The sequence below is a fragment of the Diabrotica virgifera genome, chromosome 1, assembly GCF_917563875.1.
Source record: "Diabrotica virgifera virgifera chromosome 1, PGI_DIABVI_V3a".
Taxonomy (NCBI): Eukaryota; Metazoa; Arthropoda; class Insecta; order Coleoptera; family Chrysomelidae; genus Diabrotica; species Diabrotica virgifera.
In genome coordinates this window covers 79220531-79243398 of record NC_065443.1, presented here as the reverse complement: position 1 = coordinate 79243398, position 22868 = coordinate 79220531, and the positions used below count along the sequence as shown (strand labels likewise).

The 22868-nt window shown below is 32.5% G+C and overlaps 1 protein-coding gene across 1 annotated transcript; it reads left to right on the top strand.

Moving 5' to 3' along the window:
- LOC126878936 (MATH and LRR domain-containing protein PFE0570w-like) lies at window positions 1–20450 on the top strand. The gene is made up of 2 exons (XM_050641819.1): window positions 1–167; window positions 18300–20450. Exons 1-2 carry the CDS (start codon window positions 90–92, stop codon window positions 20379–20381), a joined length of 2160 nt encoding a protein of 719 aa, XP_050497776.1. The 5' UTR covers window positions 1–89; the 3' UTR covers window positions 20382–20450.
- The last annotated feature ends 2418 nt before the right edge of the window (window positions 20451–22868 follow it).

Sequence of the window (22868 nt, the reverse complement as noted above, 5' to 3'; positions counted from 1 at the left end):
ATTCATTAAAAACGTCCCACTCAAAAATGTATTGCCTCATGTGGAAATTTCGATAAAATATCAGTTTTGTTGAGTTGCGGGAAATCATAATGAAGTTTAATGTGCTAATAATAATTTATCTTGTTTGCCAATGTGCATTTATTAGAGGACGAAAAATCAAAAATTTGGTAAGTGTTAAAATGACTCATTTTTATTACAGTTTTCTATTTTTTTTTTCTTTTTGTAACTAGTAAACCCTAGTACACGTAACAAAGTCAACTATACACTGCTGTTACTTACTCTTCTTAGCCGCTTATTTCTGTCCATCATGCCTTCTTCATTTAAACCTTTCTTAAGTCCTCTTCCAAACAATCCTTCCATCTTCTTGTCGGTTTTATTCTACTTCTCTTTCCATTATCCTCTAACAGCTGTATTCTTCATTTTGCATAGTTCTCAGTTCCATGTCTGATGTGACTATACTATTATATTCTTTATTTTTGGACTTTTTTTGATACTGTATTCAGTCCTGTTATTTCTCTGTATACGTCGTTCCCGATCTTGTCCCTTCTAGTCTTACCCGACATCCAATGTAACATTTGCATTTCAGTTACCTCCTTAGGCCCGGCGCAAATTGAACCTAAGCGAGACATAACCTGCGTCGGCGAACTGCGTACAGTATTGCGCATCCTACTATCAGTTTATCCGTTCGCAGGTCTCGCTTGGGAACGTTTGTCATCGGCGTACAGTTTTCTTGGGCCGTGGGACGCGTGACTCACCGCCAGATGTTTATTTTTACGTGTTTTTTTGCGAGATGGTATCGCAAGAAGTATCGTAAGAAGTATCTGAAATGAATACGGATTGTACCTAAGTACAATTTATTATGATCAAATAAAAATATTAGCATAGTCAACACCCCGAGTGACAACTGCGTTGTTTTTGTTATTAAATTCTGATAACTTTTGGTAGACTAAATAAGCGGCGATACGAAATTAATACTCAAAGTTATGCCTTTACAAAATCACATTATTAGAAAAATAAGGTGAAAAATGATTCATGTTACTTAAAACCGTGATCGATAAAAATATCGTATTACCCTCAAATTCAACTTGTCGGCATATTACATTTTTTTGTTTATTACATCATTTTTGTTTATGCTTAAAAATTAAAAACAAAATATGCAGATAGTGCGATGCAAAACCGATCAGTAACGGAGGGATTATGAATTATGACCTGCAGTAATTGTAAATGATTGCGATCCTGCAGTAATTGTAAATTATTGTGATCCCAACAGTAAATTGAGGAATATGAGTTATGGCCGAGCAGTAGGGGAGAGACTATTTTAAATATGTAGGTATTATGTGCAGAAATAAACTAATCAGTGTAAGATATTTTTTTATGCACCCGCTTATGATCAAATTCGATGTTTTCGAAAGTCATACCGCTACGACTACTAGGGACGTGTAAGATATTTTTAAAACGTTACTAGTTACAAGTACGGAAATGCCGATTTTAAGTTGCCTACTCAATTCAGTACAAGGATCAGATACATCTGTATTTTGTAATCAGTATTTGTACTCAGTATCACTTACAACCGGTATCAAAAGTAACCGTTACATGTCCGCACTGATTTTGCCCGTCTCTATTCGCCACGTCGATGGCCAACGGTTGGGTTGGCTTGTGTTCAATATGCGGTGCGCTAGAAAAATAAATGCACGGGTCACCCGTCCCGCCGACGCAGGTTGTGTCTCGCTTAGGTTCACTTTGCGCCTGGCCTTAACCCCATTTACAGGTCTTACTTTACCACCGTATGCCAACGAAAGCTAACCGCTTGCATATATTTTTACTTGGTACAACGGAGACAATATAAGAACAAAGATGACAATAAATATAGAGAGATTACCCACGAGATAAGGAAGAAGATAAAGCAGGCAAAAAAAACACTGAAGAGAAATGCAAAGAGATCGAGGACCTCCAAAAAAGATACGATCTATTTAACCTACATAAGAAAGTCAAAGAAATGGCTGGACTAAGAAAACAAAATCTCACTGGTGCACTTCTGGATATGCACGGGGTTGCTATAACAGAGACCGATGAGAAAGTACAACGTTGGGCAGAATACGTCACTGGAAAACTTTCAGACCAATCACGGCAAATTCGCGACGATAACGACCAATCACGGCAAACGTAGGATTCCGTTAACTGTGATTTATTTTCGTGAAGGAATAAAATTTTTGATGAATTTGGTGACGTTTTCACCAAAATTCAACATAGAAAACAAAGAATTTTTCGAGGTGTGACCCTACTGATTCTTTAGCATTATAATGTTCCCTTACTTTGGTGTTCCCTCTAGCCTTACTTACTTCTCAGGAACCCATTTTTCTTTCGTATATCTCCATAGGTCTTATCTAGGACTGTGTCGTACGCATTCGCAAGATTTATAAATACCAAATGTATTTCTGCTGTTTGTATCTTTTCTGCTCGCCGTACTTTCTCTATAACTACTGTTTTAAATCAAAAGTAGTCTTTTTACTATGAATATTTTAATCTCGTTTTTCTTCTTTCGTATATTTCACTTTATATCTTGATAGTTTTTAGATTATGTGTGCAACCCTGTCTCAGATGCTATGAATTATTTGAATTTTCGACTTTCTCTTCTTGTTGATTAAGAAACCTACTCCACCGTATGTATGGTTTTAAAGTAAAAAGTATCCTCTATAATATAGATATAGAGTCTATATCTAAAAACTAAAACATTCAATCCGTTCTTATGGACATAAGGATGTCAAACTTGGACATTCAAAAGAGCTACATGCTAAATGTAGTGCGCTACTGGCGTGTCTGATTTCAGATTCAGATTCAGAAATGTTTATTTCTTTTAAATACAGTAATACAGTAATATCTCTCCTAATAAAACATTTTCCCCATGACCATTGGTCGTTTGGGGGGTTGGCCAAAATATAAATCAACATTTTTTTTCTATAAATAACAATAAAATTAACAATAACTAATAAATAATAAAACTAATGAGTATGAAAAAAAATGATAACTATCCTAGTTTCCATTGAAATTCCCTAGCTGGGATAAGCTTACACCAGGCATCAGAATACATAATGAAATTTTATAAAGTATTATGTACTAAAATAAACATATAAACACAATTCAATTAAATATTAATTAAGATTTAATAAAGAATAAAAGGTTACTCTTTAATTGATAAGTATTAACTGCAGTAAAAAATATAGATTAAATTTTACTCTTAGGATGTCGTGAATACAAGCTCAAAATCGGTTAAGGACTGGTGAAGAGGCACAATACATGAAGAAGAAGAATATAGTGTTATGAGTCTAATAGTTATATTCCAACACTAGATTGTATCTATGCTTCCATGCATCCCTTGCATATCCAACCAGTTCCCTCCAGCCCAAACCTCCCATAAGTTCCAACAATTCTTCCCTATCTAATCTACTTTTTCTGAACCACTTCATTCTGTATTCACGTAGTATAGGACATCGTTCCATGAAATGCAAAATATCTTCCACCTCCCTCTCATTACACAAAGCACACTTTTTCTTATCATCAGCCCTACCAGGTCTATCATTGAGATACAATACTCCACATCTAATCTTGAATATCCACTTTATATCATTGAAACTCACCTCATCCCTCATATAACCCATGTCAACGCCGAGTCCCATTAACTCTCTATAATTTTTGCAGAAATTTGATCTAGTTGCTCTTTCCAATGCTCTTTCTCGTATCCCAACACGAATGGCTCCTATCACCTGTTCCAACTTATCCTCCCAAAAATTCCTATTTTCCCACTCTGTGTTAAATTCCACTCCCCATCTCTCTCCCAAGTTTTCCCAATCTCTTCTCCAACCACAGTTAGCTCTTATCATTTCCTGAAGCAAAAATTTAGGCAGACGTCCTTCCTCATACTCTAACACTCTCTTAACATATTTTTTTATGCAAATTCATCGTAAATAGATACGCATGCTCAATGTTGGTTTCTAAATCCAACATGTAGTTTAGACAGTAACTCGGAATATTCAACATTTTTTTTTATAAAAAACCTTATTACCTCCTCAACTTCCTTAAATTCCGCCAATCCCCAAACTTGAGCACCATTTAATATTCGTCGGAGTTCCATTCGTCGGGTATTTCTCCTTTATGTAGACACTGATTAAACAGATTTCTTCATGTTTGTAAGATTTCTTCTTTCCCTTCTTTCAACATTTCAGCAAGGATTCCATCTGGTCCTGGTGCTTTGTTGTTCTTTAATTGTCATAGTGCTGCTTCTATTTCATAATTTTCTATTTTTGGTAGTGTTTCTGAGTTTACATTCGTGATTGTTTTCTTGATATATTCCTGAGTGTTGAAGTTTGCGTCTTTCTTTGAGGTGTATAGTTCTTTATAAAACCTTTCTACTTCTTCTGATATCTTATCTTTTCTCCTCTCTTTCCGTCCTGTTTCATCCTTTATTGAAATGAGTAGTGGTTTCCCTAAATTTGGTCGTAAGCATTTTAGGCCCTTATTTCTCTCAATTACTTTCTCGATTTCATTTTCAGTGTGTTTTCTTAGATCCTCTCTGGTTTTTCTTCTAATAAGTTTGTTTAGTTCTACGTATTCTACTGTGTTTCTTTTGTTTTCGCTTATTAGTTTTCGTCTACTTTCCATTAATTTAACTGTCCCGCTACTTAATCTATACAGTGCTAGTCAAAAGTCCGTACCCCCTCTTATTTTTTGAACGGTTATACCTATAATAGTGAAATTTGGAGGGAGGAAATAAACGGACGTAAGCTTCTTAACTAGTCATGACAGGTGACGTAATACTGACAGATGACGTTACAGAGCCACTGTGACCAATAATTTTAAATGGGACCTTATGGCAAGTGATACATCGTTTGAAAGGTATTCAAAATACCTATTCAGTCATACTAATTTTTTTGGGCTTAAGTTGATTTTGATTTTGGTGAATAAATTAAATAAATATAATAGTGTAGTTTCGCATTTAATTAATGAAAATTCAAATGTCCACCTATGGGTTTTTTGTCAAAAAGTTGACGTTTTTCAATTCTCTAGTAGTTTTTACGTCAACGTCAACCTTTTTGACAAGTAATCATAGGCGGAATTTTGAATTTTTTTAATTAAATGCTAAACTACAATCTTTTATTATTTCATTTATTCATCAAAATTAGCTTAAACTCAAACAAAATTAGTTTGACTGAATAGGTATTTTCAATACCTTTCAAACGAGGTATCACTTGCCATAAGGTCTCATTTAAAATTATCTGTCACAGTGGCGCTGTAAAGTCATCTGTCACTATTACGTCACCTGTCATGACTAGTTCAGAAGCTTACGTCTGTTTATTTCCTCCCTTCAAATTTTACTATTATAGGTATAACCGTTCAAAAGATACGAGGGGGGTACGGACTTTTGACTAGCACTGTATATTATAAATACAGAGAGAGTCTGTAAAGTGGAATAAATTCAATATCTCCAATACTAATTGTTTTTTTGGAAAATGCTCAGACCCGTCGATTAGTATTTCAAATTGTCCTTTTTGACATTCAATAATAATGTATACAGGGTGTCCCAATTTAGAGATATGACGTCATCGTCGATTTTCTTAAATGGCAACACTGTCATTTTGATAGCTAATTTGATAGGGTTTGTAAAGTTATACATAACTGCAAAATATCAAATTTTTATTCTCTACCATTTACAAGATAATAGAAAATAACAAAGTTATATCTGTAATTTGGAATATATTCAATAATTAAAATACTAACTGTTTTTTTGAAAAATGCTCAGACCCGTCGATTAGTATATCAAATTGTCCTTTTTGACATATAATAATAATGTATACAGGGTGTCCCAATTTAGAGATATGACGTCATCGTTGATTTTCTTAAATGGCAACACTGTCATTTTGATAGCTATTTTGATAGGGTGTGTAAAGTTATACACAACTGCAAAATTTCAAATTTGTATTCTCTACCATTTAGATGATAATAAAAAATAACAAAGTTATGAAAAAGAAGTAATCAAGTAATAATTGAATTTAATTATTTCAATAAATTAAGCAAAAACTCATAATGTTGCCCTCAATTATTGTCAAATTGTCAATGGGCAACGTTATGAGCATTTGCTTAATTGAAATAAATAAATTCAATTATTATTTGATTACTTCTTGTTCTTCATAACTTTGTTATTTTTTATTATCTTGTAAATGGTAGGGAATAAAATTTTGAAATTTTTCAGATGTGTATAACTTTACACACGCTATCAAAATAGCTATCAAAATGATAGTGTTGCCATTTAAGAAAATCAACGATGACGTCATATCTCTAAATTGGGACACCCTGTATACATTATTATTATATGTCAAAAATGACAATTTGATATACTAATCGACGGGTCTGAGCATTTTTCAAAAAAACAGTTAGTATTTTAATTATTGAATATATTCCAAATTACAGATATAACTTTGTTATTTTCTATTATCTTGTAAATGGTAGAGAATAAAAATTTGATATTTTGCAGTTATGTATAACTTTACAAACCCTATCAAATTAGCTATCAAAATGACAGTGTTGCCATTTAAGAAAATCGACGATGACGTCATATCTCTAAATTGGGACATCCTGTATACATTTTTATTGAATGTCAAAAAGGACAATTTGAAATACTAATCGACGGGTCTGAGCATTTTCCAAAAAAACAATTAGTATTTGAGATATTGAATTTATTCCACTTTACAGACTCTCTCTGTATATATTAATGTATTAATTAATAATATTTCGATAATTTGATTATTTTCACATTTAACTTTACTTTAAACTTAACAATTGTCATTTAAATTTAACTTTAGTTTTTCATATTAACTTTAACTTCATTGTCAAAATAACTGTCAAAGTCGTGCTCGTTTTTCTTGAATTTATCCAAAAAAATATTAATTTTGGCAGTTTTTTGGTATATTCCGGGCTTATTTTCAAGTGTATTGGTTTACTAAAAGTTTCTGTTTTGTGTGTTATACGGGTATAACATTATTTTGTTCCCCCATGGGGGAAACAAGTGTAGGGACGTCTCCGTTGACGAAAATGTCAGTAGATAATAGTGAGGCCTCTCTGGACAAAAATGCTTACATGGAACCAGCAAAGAAAACCTTTAACCTGCTTTCACATAAGTATAATATACAAAATATTTGGGTTTATATTGAGAGACTTAATAATGAAGGTAGTGCATCATGGGGTAGACTGGGCAAATTGCATCCTATGTGTGTCGCTGATATTTTATTTAAGAAACTTAAACTCACTAACATTGTAGAAATCAAAAGTTTAGGAAAAAATCGCATAAAAGTTATGTTGAAGTCCTTATTGGAGGCAAATAATTTGGTAAATAATAAGTCATTGAAATTGGAAAACCTTAAGGCTTACATACCAAATCATTTGTTGGAAATTAAGGGCATAGTACGCGATGTAGATACGAAATTTAATGTAGATTATTTAATGGAAAATATAGAATGTTCTTCTAAAGTCACTAATATATACAGAACCAAACGTAAAATTATAAATGACAATAAAGTTGAATTTGTCAATAAAAAAATGATAATAGTCACCTTTGAAGGCAACGTTTTGCCAAATTATGTTTCCTTTAATAAGGTATTTTGCCCCGTAGAACAGTATATTACAAGGGTCGTTCAGTGTTACAAATGTCTTTTATTTGGGCACGTATCCGGTCAGTGCAAAAGCACACAAGAACGATTTATGCAATGCAGTCAAATTAAAGAAAAATATCACAATTGTAGTAAAGAACTCATATTTTGTATGCATTGTAAGAGTAAGGAACATATTTCAATATCAAAAAAATGTCCTCAATTTGAGAAACAAAAACAAATTAAAAATATAATGGTTGAGCACAAGATGTCCTTTCTAGAGGCACGTAATTACTGTGACAAATCTTTTTCAAATTTTGTAAGCAATAATTCCTTTGAATGTTTAGCAGATAATGAAAGGAATTTTCCTAGTCTGCCTTCCACTAGTAAAAATATTTCGATATCTAAACCAGTTTCTAAAAACCCAACTTCTTTTGCTTTTACTCAACCTGAAATAAATAATACTAATAAAAAAAGAAAATTTAATTCACCAAGTGCACAGACGACTGCTGAGAAACCGATGTTCCCTTTTGTTTTCGGGCCTGATAAGCCTTTACCTGTTAATACAACCGTACCAAATTATGGTAATATTGAAATTAAGAAAAATGTAACAGAGATTCTTTCTACTTTTATATTGCAACTTTTACAAGGTATACAAAATTTTGATGATATACGATCAATCGATAAAAAATTAATAGTCAGTAGCATTGAACAGGTATTGGAGGGTACTTTGATTAATATTAAATAAATAATGCCCTGTCAACCTAAATTAAAAATAATACAATGGAATGCTCGTTCTGTTGTCTTAAATAAAAATAGTTTAATGCATTACTTAGTAAGTAAAAAAATAGACATAGCTCTTATTAGTGAAACATGGTTTAAAAAAAATGTGTTATATAATTTGAATGGATATAATCTGGTTCGTAATGATAGGTCAGATGGTTATGGTGGAGTTGCAATACCTATAAATAAATCAATTTGTTTTACTGAACTAAAAATAGAAAATAATAAGTACAATAATGAAATACAGTTATGTGCTATAAAAATTAAATATGGAAATAGACAAATTAGTTTTATATCACTGTATAGAGCACCTAAAATTAGATGCACACTAAATGATTGGATGAACATATTTTCCCAGGTACAAAAACCAGTTATAATTGGAGGTGATTTTAATGCCCATCATTCTGTTTGGGGTTCAAATACAAATGATGAAATTGGAATACAACTGATTAAAATGGCAGATGATCTTGAATTTACAGTTTTAAATAATGAAAATCCAACTTTACTAACTCAACTTAATCAGAATTACTCAATGATTGATGTTACTCTCTGCAGTCCTGATCTTGTTAGTAAGACTGAATGGTATGTCTCTTCAGACACTCTTGGATCGAATCACTTCGTTATACATGTGGATATTTGCATTAAAGACGAAACGGAAACAATTTTACCGAAAAATAAATGGAACATCAAAAAAGCGAATTGGCCTTTATATACTTCTTTGGTACAAAACTTTTTTAATAAAAATGGTAATGTTCAAAATAATGTATCAAGCAAATATGAATATTTAATAAATAGTATAAATTATGCTGCTGAGATTGCAATACCACAGTATAGAACTTTTAAGCCAAGAACCCGAAATCCGTCACCGTGGTGGAATACTGAATGTGACATGATTATTAAAAAGCGTCAATTATCACTCAACGATTATAAAAAAGAACGTAATTTTGAGAACTATATAAAATGTCAATCAATTATGGCAAGTACCAAAAAACAACTAAAAAGTATTGCAAAACAAAGCTGGGTCAATTGGGTTTCTTCTCTCAATAAATCAATTCCATCATCAGTACTCTGGACTCAAGCTAGGAAGTTATACAGAAAATCACCAATAAAATCAAAATCTTTTGAGGATGATTGGATAGAAGAGTTTTTTTACAAAATAGCCCCACCAACAGCAACATCTATGCCTAATGAACCTAAGAAAATCGATACTGACAAAAATCATTTTTTATTTCAACCTATTAGACTAACTGAACTAAGTTATACCTTAAATAATCGTCCTAGCACAAGTCCTGGCTATGACCATATTATGTACCCTATGATTAATATGCTTCCTGCAATCGCTAAAGATCTTTTATTGGAAATATTTAATGAAGTCCTATATGCAGGTATCGAAGAATTTAAAGTCATTGTCGTTCCAATTTTAAAACCAAACAAAGATCCGAATCTGGCACAATCATACAGACCAATTTCACTTATGTCTTGTGTTCTCAAAGTTTTAGAAAGGATACTGAAAGTAAGACTTGAATGGTGGATAAATGAGAAAAGACTACTTCCAAATTCTCAGTACGGCTACAGACAAGGATGTGGTACTATGGATGCCCTCGCTACTATTGTAACTCATATTCAAAATGCATATTCTCGAAATACGTATGTACCAATGTTATGTTTGGATATTGAAGGTGCATATGACTGTGTTAATTTAGATATGCTAAAAGACAAAATGATTCATCGATTCGAAATACCTTCTCTTCTAGCTCAAAATATTGTCAATTTCTACAAAAACAGGAAAATATATATCAGGGTTGAAAATAATAAACTCATTGGACCACGTTTTAATAGCTCAGGTCTCCCACAGGGGTCAGTTTTAAGTCCTTTTCTATTTAATCTTTACACAGCTGATTTTCATAATATTAGTATCGACAATATTTCGTTTAATATAATACAATATGCTGATAACTTTTGTATTTATACTGAATCTAAAAAATATAATGATGGCTTAAACATAATGAGTGGTTTAAAAAAATGGTTTTGAGTTAGCAAACAACAAGTCTAACATTTATATATTCACTAGACACAATGTACCTCAAAGAGAACAAATACAATTAAATGATGATTACTTTCCTGTTTGTAAATCAGTAAAATATCTGGGTATGATTCTGGATACCAAACTGACCTGGAAACTGCACGTTGATTTTATGCTTGATAGATACAGTAAAGCACTAAATTTTCTTAAATCAATTGCAAAAACTTGGTGGAGTGCAGATGTTGAAACATGTCTTTTATTTTATCGTTCATATATCAGATCAATTATAGATTATGGCTCAGTACTGTATGGATCGGCTAGTAAAAATATTTTAGGTCGCATAGATGTTTTTCTAAACACAGTATTGGGCTGTTGCCTAGGTGATATGAGATCTACCCCTATTGAACCACTCTATGTTGAAACAATGGGACCGCCGACTAAATTCAGAAGGGAATATCTCAGTCAAAAATTTCTTCTTAAGATCCGATGTTACAACATTTGTTTATATAAAGAAATTAGTAGTTTAAATTATTTTGATTTAACAAATAAATATTGGGCTCACAAAAACTCGCCACCGTTATGTGACGCATTTCGAAACACTGCGGATAATAATACTGAACTTGCAGTTGCAAATAAAGTGGTAGATTTCGAAGATTTCTTTGAGTTACTAAATCAAGTAGATATTATACAACCCAGTTATCATGAGCACTCTTTATTAAACAGTATTGTTTTAAACAACTACCTTACAAATTGGTCAAAATCTATTTGTATTTATACAGATGCATCCAAAAGTTCAAATGGTACTGGTTGTGCCTTTTATATTCCAGATAAATTTATAGAAAAAATGTTTAAACTGCCCTCAAATTTCTCCATTTTTACTGCCGAGGCTGCGGCGGTATATGAGGCTTTAATTTATTTCAAGTTGGCATCCTATAATTCCGCAGTAATTTTATCTGATTCATATCTGTGCTTACTGCTATTCAAACACCTCACCTACCTTGTAGTACTTCTAATCCATACATTTTTTTAATAAAAAAAATCTTATTTGAAATTAATAAACACACCCCAAAAATAAAACTTATGTGGATCAAAGCACATTCAGGACTTACACATAATGAGCATGTAGACCAATTAGCTAAAAATTCCCTCATCCATGGAACAGTAACCAAATATCAGCCCTGCATTCTAGATGCTTTTGCTTGTTTAAGAACTGAACAGATGAAGAGCTGGAAAACACACTGGGAAAGGTACTGTAACATTTCAACAACACAATTACAGTTTGATACAACCGATTATTCCAGAAAAACCTTGGTATAAGAATTTCACCCTCCCTCGCAAAGACATATCCACCATCAGTAGAATTAGATTTGAACATGCATGTTATCCTGCACATTTATTTAAAATAAACATATTAGATTCGAATATTTGTCAAGAATGTGAGGTTAAAAGTGACTTGAACCACATATTTTTTGAATGCAAAAAGCATAAACACCTAACCAATCACCTAATTAAAAGAATTATAGACCTGAACATCCCACTCCCTGTAAATATTCTCTTTATTCTGTCACTGAATAAAAAGAAAATTTTTGACTGTTTGGTATCTTTCTTGTCGGATAGTAAAATATTATTGTAATTAGTTATAAGTATTTGTAAAATATGTTTATAAAAATATAAAAAAAATAAAAAGAAAAAAAAATTTAAAAAAAATTAAAAAAAAAACATGAAACAAAAAAAATAAATAAAAAAAAAATGTTAAAGAAAAAATCACTAAGAGGATTTAAACCTCCGCGGGGATGAACCGGGTTGACATCCTATCGTAGTGACAAAAAAAACAAAACAAAAAACAAAACAAAAAAAACTAAAATAAAATACAAAAAAGAATGCATTTATTTTAATATTAAGATTAATATTTTTATTTGTAAAATGTATACACTATGTGTTCTTGATAAACATTAAGTAATATAATATATTTATATTTATTAACATAGTATGTACATTAGCTGTAATGAGTAGGTAAATAAGAAGTAAAAAATTGTAATAATATTATAATAACCAAGTTTCACTAATTGGCAATATCTTTAATACATTTACTTTTGATTGAGACTGGCTGAATGACCATAGTCCAAGCCAAAAAAGAAAAAAAGAAAAAAAAAAAAACTTTAACTTCATACCAATTAGTAACCTACATATGACAACTTAGTCATTTTCAAAAATTTTAAATAATTTTAATAACACAAATGTCGCTAAGAACTATTGTTTCCGTCAGCAGCCTGTCGTTTTTGAATATTTTATAAAAATAGTAGCCATTTTATAAAAACACATTAAATGTGATTTTTTTAAACATTTAAGGGGTTTTTACCCTAACCAGTGGTTATATCCCTGGGTTTATTTTAAACTATAGAATGTGTTTGTTCGAAGTTTTCTCTTCTTTTGAGGTTTTTACACCTATAAGACGTAAGTTTCACTTTATAATTTTTTATGAATAAGATTTTTCAACTTAGTCTTTTTATAGGATAGCTCTGATGATGGCATTAATATGCTGAAAGTACTTAGCTGATTTAATAAATTTATTTACACACTATCAGTCTTTTGAAAACATACACCAGTTCCCGTTTAGATTTATATAGAAGTGTGTACAAGTCAAACAGTCTTTTTCTATTAATTGAAGAGTTCCAGAAATACTTCCCAAACACTAGTGACAATTTTATTTACAGAATGTCAACTGATCCATTCCATGTCAACATGGACTTCCTGCCTGAATCACTTCAAGAAGATGCTTTGCAAATAAATCCAAATGATTTTTTGCATGATTCCTCTGCCAAATACTTTGTTATACTGGACAAACCTTCATTTTGGTTAAAATATTTCAAAGTGTATCTTAGTGTATCATGGGAAGCTCTTCATTTATATTTGCCTTTTTCAAATAACTATTTGTGCGATTTTCAACACTCGTGGCAATTAAAACAAAGTATCGGAATAAAAGGGAGGTAAGGGATCGGACTTAACAACAATACATCAATCGATCCAAAAGTCAACCTCACCTGCACGAGTGGTAGTCTAAAATTACCTGGTGCCTCCTGCTACATAACAGACGAGGCTCTGGCGACCGAGTATGAGCGGGATAACCATACAACAGTTACAGGGAGTCAAGGAAATGTGATCCCTACAACTCACCAACCCGCCTGGCCAGCGTGGTGTTTTATGGCTATTTTCCCCAAACTAGCAATGTCGAACTTACAACAAAGCGGAACTGGACCCCAGGTGGGTAGGAGAAATCCGGAGTCCCACATCGGGAAACCGATCAGCCTCATGGATTCTGGGGGAGGCAAAAGCTCGACAAGAACGAATCAGAGAAAACGGAAAAAGAAGGAATGCAACAGAATACATATAGCGACATATAATATCAGATCCATGGCTCAAGATGAAAAGTTGTACGAACTCGAAGAGGAATTAACTAAAATCAAATGGGACATTGTAGGATTGTCAGAGGTCAAAAGAAGAGGAGAAATGTGTATAGACCTAGAATCAGGAAATCGCCTCTATTACAAAGGAAAGGAGGACGAAACATATGGAGGAATAGGATTTCTGATCAAAGAGAAAATTAAACAAAACGTAATCGAGTATAAGAGCATATCAGATAGAGTAGGATATATCATACTAGAAATTAACAGGAAGACAAGAATGAAACTAATACAAGTATATGCTCCAACAACAACACATGATGAGGAAGAAATTGATAACTTTTGTGATGACATCATCACAGCAATGGAAGACAAAAATATAAAAACAACAATCGTTATGGGAGATTTTAACGCAAAAATCGGAAAGAAAATGGAAGACTCAGAAAACAAGATAGGAAACTACGGACTTGGATCAAGGAATATTAGGGGCGAAAGACTACTAGAATATTTGGAACAACAAAACCTTCATGCAATAAATACATACTTTAATAAGAAGCCAAACCGAAAATGGACATGGTTCTCCCAAAATGGGGTTACAAAAAATGAAATAGACTACTTCCTCTGCCAAAATAAACAAATCTTCGAAGACGTAACTGCACTTAATAAATTCTCAACTGGCAACGACCACCGCATACTACGAGCCAAAATAGAAATAAGCAAACTAGCGACGCAGAAATCTAGAAGAAAACCAACGGCTATTGACCATAGCAGAATAAGACAAAACGCAGAAGAATATAGACAGACTTTAAGGGAAAACTATAATCAACAAGTAGCAAAGGAAGAGTCAGAATTTAATAAGATCAATGAAGAAATGAAAGAAAAACTCTTGGAAGCGGGAATGAAAACTGCCAAAAAACTAACAACAAAAGAAAATAGATTAAGTAGCGGGACAGTTAAATTAATGGAAAGTAGACGAAAACTAATAAGCGAAAACAAAAGAAACACAGTAGGATACGTAGAACTAAACAAACTTATTAGAAGAAAAACCAGAGAGGATCTAAGAAAACACACTGAAAATGAAATCGAGAAAGTAATTGAGAGAAATAAGGGCCTAAAATGCTTACGACCAAATTTAGGGAAACCACTACTCATTTCAATAAAGGATGAAACAGGACGGGAAGAGAGGAGAAAAGATAAGATATCAAAAGAAGTAGAAAGGTTTTATAAAGAACTATACACCTCAAAGAAAGACGCAAACTTCAACACTCAGGAATATATCAAGAAAACAATCACGAATGTAAACTCAGAAACACTACCAAAAATAGAAAATTATGAAATAGAAGCAGCACTATCACAATTAAAGAACAACAAAGCACCAGGACCAGATCGAATCCTTGCTGAAATGTTGAAAGAAGGGAAAGAAGAAATCTTACAAACATTAAGAAATCTGTTTAATCAGTGTCTACATAAAGGAGAAATACCCGACGAATGGAACGAAAGTCTTACAATCCTGTTATTTAAGAAAGGCGACAGAAAGGACATAAAAAATTACAGACCCATCTCACTGCTGTCGCAAACGTATAAACTATTCATGAGGATTATCAACAACAGACTAACACACAAATTGGACTCGTATCAACCAGTAGAGCAGGCAGGATTCCGAAAGGGATATAGCACCAATGACCCTCTTCTAACAATTAGGACACTAATAGAAAAAGCTAACGGATACCATATAGATCTGCACTTAGCGTTCGTTGACTACGAAAAAGCATTTGACAGCGTGGAAATGTGGGCAATAGAAAAAGCTATAAACAACTGTCGAATAGATTCCAGATACAGAATGCTAGTACATAATATATATAAGAAAGCAACAATGACAGTACAATTGGAGGAAACCACAAAACCCATGCCAATTAACAGAGGAGTGCGACAGGGAGATGTTATTTCTCCTAAACTATTTACATTAGCACTGGAAGATGTTTTCAAAACAATGCAATGGACAAACATGGGAATAAACATAAATGGAAAGAAACTAAACCACCTAAGATATGCAGACGATGTAGTAGTCATAGCATCAAGTTTTGAAGAACTACAAACCATGCTAACCGAACTAGCAAATGAATCCGAACAAATAGGTCTAAAAATTAATTTTGCCAAAACAAAAACAATGACAAACACACAAGACAATAGAAACGTAATACTAAACGACACCACAATAGAAGCGGTTAATGATTATATATATTTGGGACAGATTATTAAAATAAATAAGGAAAACCAAACAGCGGAGGTAAAAATAAGGGTCAGATTAGCCTGAGCAGGATTTGGAAAATTAAAATGGGTCCTAAAGAATAAAAAAAATACAACAATACTTAAAAACAAGAGTGTTTGACTAGTGCATACTCCCAATTCTCACATACGCATGCCAAACATGGACCTTGACCAAGGCAAACATGGATAAAATAATAAAGACACAAAGAGCCATGGAGAGAGCAATGTTAGGAGTAAAATTGACAGACAAAAAGCAAAACAACTGGGTCAGAAATAGAACAAAAGTCAAAGACGCAGGCCAACATATAACCAGGCTAAAATGGAGCTTCGCAGGTCATAACGCTAGACAAACGGACAATAGGTGGAATAGCACGATACAATAATGGAGACCATGGACAGGAAAGAGAGCAAGAGGACGACCCCAGATGAGATGGGGAGACGACATTAAAAAGATAGGAGGAACGCACTGGAAACAGAAAGCACTAAACAGAAGCGAATGGAGGAAACTGGGGGAAGCCTATGTTCAGAATTGGACGAATTAAAGGGCAAAAGAAGAAGATCGGAATAAACTTGATGTTGCTAGTGACTTGTGCTGTGCACTTACTAAAACTCAGCCACGAATAGGCATACGAGTAAATAAAATGCAAGCACATCCATCTCACTAACCAACCTAATCTATTTTTCTTTTATTAATAATTTTTGTATTTTATGGAAACTGATATTGTTGTATCTTATGGCAGAATAAATAAATGTTTTGTTTTCAAGCTAATACGTATTTGTTTTTGTTTTGTTCCTATTTAGGCGTATACAATTTATTGAAAAGGGGGGGCACGAGAAGCTTTCATTTCAACAAAAGGGAGCGAGGTACAAAAAAGTTTGGGAACCCCTGCTGTAGATGAATTAAAATTTGTAATGGCCGTTTATCGACGGGAACTATTTTTTGTATTCCATTCGAAAAGAATTTCACTAGTTTATTAAAATAAGTAAGACAGCAAAAATTTGTAAAGTAAGCATGTTTACTAAAAATCCTTAATTATAAGCAAAAATAATATACAGAGTGTCCCAAAAGTAGTGGAACGGTCTAATATTTCGCGAAATAAACATCGGATCGAAAAACTGAAAAACACGTTTTCAATAATTTTCAAAAATCTATTGAATGACAGCAAACACGACCCTCCACTCCATCCCCTGGAGGTGGGGTGGGGGTAACTTTAAAGTCTTATATGGAAACCCCAGTTTTTATTGCAGATTTGCATTCCCTACGTGAAAGTAAGCAACTTTTATTCGAGATATTTTTTCGAATTGTGAACAGATGGCGCTATAATCGGAAAAAACGATTTTTCCTGATACCATTGTTAAATTATAGAAACGGTCTAACATCTCGAGAAATACACTTCGAAATGACAAACCAAAAAACATTTGTTAATATTTTTCAAAAAACTATCGAATAACATCAAACATAATCTTCCAACCATCCCCTGGAGGTAAGGTGGGGGGTAATTTTAAAATATTAAATCAGTACTCCCATTTTTTATTGCAGATTTGGATTCCCCATAAAAAAGTAAGTAACATTTATTCGAAACATTTTTTTATAATTGTTGATAGATGGCGCTATAATCGGAAATTTAGGATTTATTAGCGCTATCTATCAACAATTCTGAAAAATATTTTGAATAAATGTTACTTATTCTTTCATGTGGAATCCAAAACTGCAATAAAAAATGCCGGTTCCTATTTAAGACTTTTAGAGTTACCCCCCACCCCCCTCCAGGGCGGGGAGTGGTGGGTCGTTTTAGTGTCGTTCGATAGGTTTTTGAAAAATATTAAACACGTGTTTTTTGGTTTTTGATTTCGAAGTGCATTCCTCAAGATATTAGCCCGTTTATCATCTATCCACAATTCGAAAAAATATATTGAATAGAAGTTACTTACTTTTATGTAAGCAATCCAAATCTGCAATAAAAGCTGGGGGTTTCCATTTAAGAGTTTAAAGTTACCCCCATCCCACCTCCAGGGGGTGGAGTGGGGGTCGTGTTTGCTGTCATTCGATAGATTTTTGAAAATTATTGAACACGTGTTTTTCAGTTTTTCGATGCGATGTTTATTTCGGTAAATATTCGACCGTTCCTCTACTTTTGGGACACCCTATATAAATGTCATAAATAATATAAATAATTTATTTTTTAGAAAAAAATAATATCCAAAATTAACTACATACCAAAGGAAGCGGACCCAATTGAAGACTGGATTTCATCGGATGAGCCATTTTTGGAAAGTTCAGAAGAAGTTGAAATTTCAGAATTTGTTTTCCAAAATCCTGAACATGTTAAAAGTTTATATAAACCAGTAAATTGGAATGCTCATTACGTGCCTTTCAAATATCCGTCTTCAAGTTACGGCAGTATAGATAAAAGTATTGCTTCTGCTTATCAAGTCAGACCTGAAAATGTTTTCAATCTGATTTCTGCTTTAGAAATTTCTAAAATACGAAAATATCCCGAAAATTTTAAGAAACTTCTAAAAGTACTTTTAAAGATTTGTCAATCAGAAAGTGTAGACAATAATAGTAAATTATCAACGATGTATACAATATTAAAAGCATTTAATCATTCGCCACCTTCTGAAAATTTGGTGGACATCATTTTAAAAATTATTAAAATTTTATCGAAGCATTCAAATTTTAATGCTTCGTATAAATTTTCTAAAACATCTGCTAGTGTAAAAGATATCAGCAATATTATTTTAAAAATTATAGAATTAAGCAAAAAGAACTCTGACGTTACAGATCCACTTGGTGTTATAATTCCCATTATAGAAACTCTTCCAAATACGTATCAAGAGCAAATATTTAAAAATCTGTTAACACCTGACCAAAGATTTACTTCAGAAATTCTTCCGTCTCCTTATTTGTCTTCCAAAAACGATTATAATTTGCTACCGCAGCTAGTTTTAAAGCTATACCATCAGAAACCAAAACGTTTCAAAACTCTAAGTCATATTATATCTCTATTGGCTGATTCTGATTTAGTAAAATATAATGAAAACTCAAACAACGTTATACAATTTGTGTTACGGCAGCTAAGCCTATCAGGTATAGACAGTTTAGTATATCGCTTAGGACACACAACTCTTTCTCCTACTAATGTTAACTTTGTTATAACAAGTTTTTTTAAAAATGTGCAAAAAATGTTAAGTGATAAAAAACATTTTTCAAAGAACAAAACTTTGGCCAAATCTAAAAATAAAATTTTGACTAAATCTGACAATTTCCAATCTGAAAAGGATTGGTCAGAATCAGCCGAAAACAGGATAGGATCAGGGGACCATTCTATTCATAAAGGTACAAAGGAAAAATCTGAAAATCTCAAAATTTTGAAGAAAGCTAAACATAAGAAAACTTCGACAAATTCTAAAAATAAGAAAAAGTTGAAAAAACATGGAAAGCCGAAGAAATCCCAAAAAGATTCAGCAGAACTTCACTTATCATTTTACGAATCTCCTAATAAAGATACAAATAAAACTTTGGGAAAATCTGAAAATCTCAAAATTTTGAAAAAAGATAAACATAAAAAAAAATATTTTATTGATAATAAAAAGAAGAAATCACCGACAGAAATTGAAAATTCAATATCCCAAAAAGATACAGCAGAATCTTCTTATCCTATTCACAATGAGAGCGCAGAAAACACTTTGAAAAAACCTGTGAAAAAAGATTCAACAAAAGCACACTCATCATCTTCTTCTTCTGATTATAAAGATACAACAAACAAAATGTTGAAAAAAGGTGAACATAAGAAAACTTTGGAAAATACTAAAAATGAGAAACCTTGGACAACATCCGATAATTCTAAATCTAAAAAAGATTTAGGAAAATTTATCAAACCAGGCTTCAATGATCTTCATAATTATTTCAATATAAATGAACGCTTTTACCCTTTCCAAATTATAACAGGCCCTCAGCATCATCCAGGAAACTACAAGCCAGTTTCAAATAACTTGTGGACTAATAAGCAATTGGATAATAATAATATGTTTCTTCAAATTTTAAAAGCAGTATCGGATACAGCAAATAACTCAAATCCTCCTATATTCGATAAAAATCCTGAATTGGGATCTGATATTACAGGATTAGCTCCATATAATGTGATACCGTGTTGCCTACCTGCACCTGTCGTACTACCCTCATCACTAGATACAATTAACCCATTCGAAATGCGGAAAAATAATGCCGGTAGCAGGAAGGCAAGATACCGCACAAAGCTAGTATAAACCGATAAAAAACACAATGACATTAAATGAGCCAAAACTTTTCGATTTGTTAATAAATTATTAATACAATATAGTTTGTTTTTTAATTTAGTTTTAGCGACATTATACAGTGCTTTTCAGATAAAACTATCCACCCTAAATAACTTTTGAACCATTGATTTCAAGAGGCTCCAGTAGAGCGTCGTCAAAACGGAAAACGCGTTCCAAGATTGCGGTTTTAATTTTGAATATTTTGTCGAGATATTTTGCCCACATATTCATAATATAGTAAAGAATGGCGGTACAGAGCCCAATTTGAGAAATAATATATAACATTCCCTATGCTGATAATGTAGTATTAGTAGGAAAATAGTGACAGCAATTTACAGTGGGTGATCATATTATTAGAGCTACCTCAGAAAATTTTACTTTTGTTTAATAATGGTATGTAAGTTTTTTCTTTATATACGGTCCAGGTTGCCTTTGAAACTTTAGAAATGGATGCTATGTTTCTATTGGAGTGATTAGTATTGAATACTAAAGTTTTTATTTCTGCTATTTTCCTTGGTGAGATGTCTTTGGATTTCCCATGACATTCTGGTACCACTAGTGTAACAAACGCGCAATTTTTACTACATTCACAAAAAATAGTATAGGCCTGTCAGAATATCAGTTCGGCTTTTTAACTAATAAATGTACCACTGATGCCATGTTTTCTGTGCTTCATGAGGTTTACCAAGCACTAAACAATAATCTTTATACTGCCACTGTTTTCTGTGACTATGCCAAAACTTTTGATTGTGTAAATCACGACATTTTGATTAAAAAACTAAATTTCTATGGGATTCGAGGTATTTCTTTGAATTGGTTCCAATCTTAATTAAATAATAGGAAACAACTAGTTAGAGCAAATGATGCTGACTCTAGTCTCAAAAACATTGTATGTGGAGTACCACAAGGTTCAGTATTGGGTCCTCTACTGTTCCTTATCTTTATAAATGACATCACTAACTTAAAAATCGATGGAAAAATTTTTCTTTTTGCTGATGATACCAGTATCACTTGGAGCAACTCAGCTATTGCATCTCTTCATGCAACTATAACTTCTGATTTGCTTACGATAAAAACCTGGTCTGACTCTAATTTACTCTCTTTTAACGTGAATAAGACGGTAGCATTATCCTATAAAAGTGCTCTTCAACCCCTGCTTGTTAATAACAGCCAGATCTCTACCGTTCATTCTGTAAAATTTCTTGGTATTTTTTTAGACAGCAACCTCAAATGGTCCCTTCATATCGATTTGTTAAGTAAAAAACTCGCCTCAGCCTGCTATGCTATAAGATTTGTTTCGAAAGAACTCAATTTAGCATCTTCTAAACTAACATATTTTTCCTTGTTCGAGTCTCATCTTCGATATGGTCTTCCTTTTTGGGGTTCTAGTACAGCTGCCCAATTAGATGTTATTTTTAAATTACAAAAAAGAGCAATAATGTATCTGTTTGGCCTCAGAAGAACAACACATTGCAGAAGTTACTTCAAAGATCACGGAATTTTATCCCTTACATCTTTATATATTTTAGAAACTGTTTGCTTAATTCGTAAACACATGCATGTCTTTCCAGCAAGGCCTCATCATGACTACTCCACCAGAAATTCAAATTTTGATGTCTATTTACCGATCCCGTCCTCTGAGTTAGTAAAGAAATCTATATTATATTCCGCAAAAAAACTATACAACCATCTATCTTCCTTTACAACTCAAATCTGCAACATCTTTCCCCAAGTTCCGTAAAATGACAAAAGCTCATCTATCTAAAAGTCCATATTATTCAGTAGAAGAGTTTCTTAATGACTAACTAAGAAATTACAGTAATGTACAAGTAACCAAACTTATCTATATTTGGGTGTCACATGCAGCAGCTTAAACTGATTAGTTCCTATGTCTATAGTTTACTTTGTTGTATGTTCACTTTGCAATTTCTAAGTATAAATTGTTGTAATATTTTGTATTTTTGTATTTTTTTTATATTGACGATTTATCAAATTTCAGAAAATTGTATTTGTTATTGTTATTGTTAGATATTATTTATTTATTTTTTCTGACTTTATATTAAGCTTTATCCATAAAATTTGTATAATTTTCAGTGACAATAAAGCATATTTCTATTCTATTCTATTCTATTCTATATCACTAGAGAGCAATGGAAACTCGCAAAGTTTATTATAACTCTAAACACAAAGAATACAAAATAATAGGCACACGAGTTGCAAGCTAGGCTGGGCAGCACTGACAAACAATGGCATCTGGGTCACGCATTGTCACACATGCGTGTTGCCACTATTGTCAGACTATTTATTGCACTTTCATAAAGTGTAACAAGACAGCCAAATGGAAACAAATCCATTAATATATGATACAGCTCAATTATGTACCCTTCCTCCTAAAACATTGAATTTTACTAGGTGGCTCCAATAATATGATCATCCACTGTAGAACAAAAACTGAAA

Coding starts and splice junctions, on each gene's coding strand:
- LOC126878936 (XM_050641819.1), top strand. CDS start 90: ATGAAGTTTAATGTGCTAATAATAATTTATCTTGTTTGCCAATGTGCA. Junction 168..18,299: donor GACGAAAAATCAAAAATTTG/GTAAGTGTTAAA, acceptor TTTATTTTTTAG/AAAAAAATAATATCCAAAAT.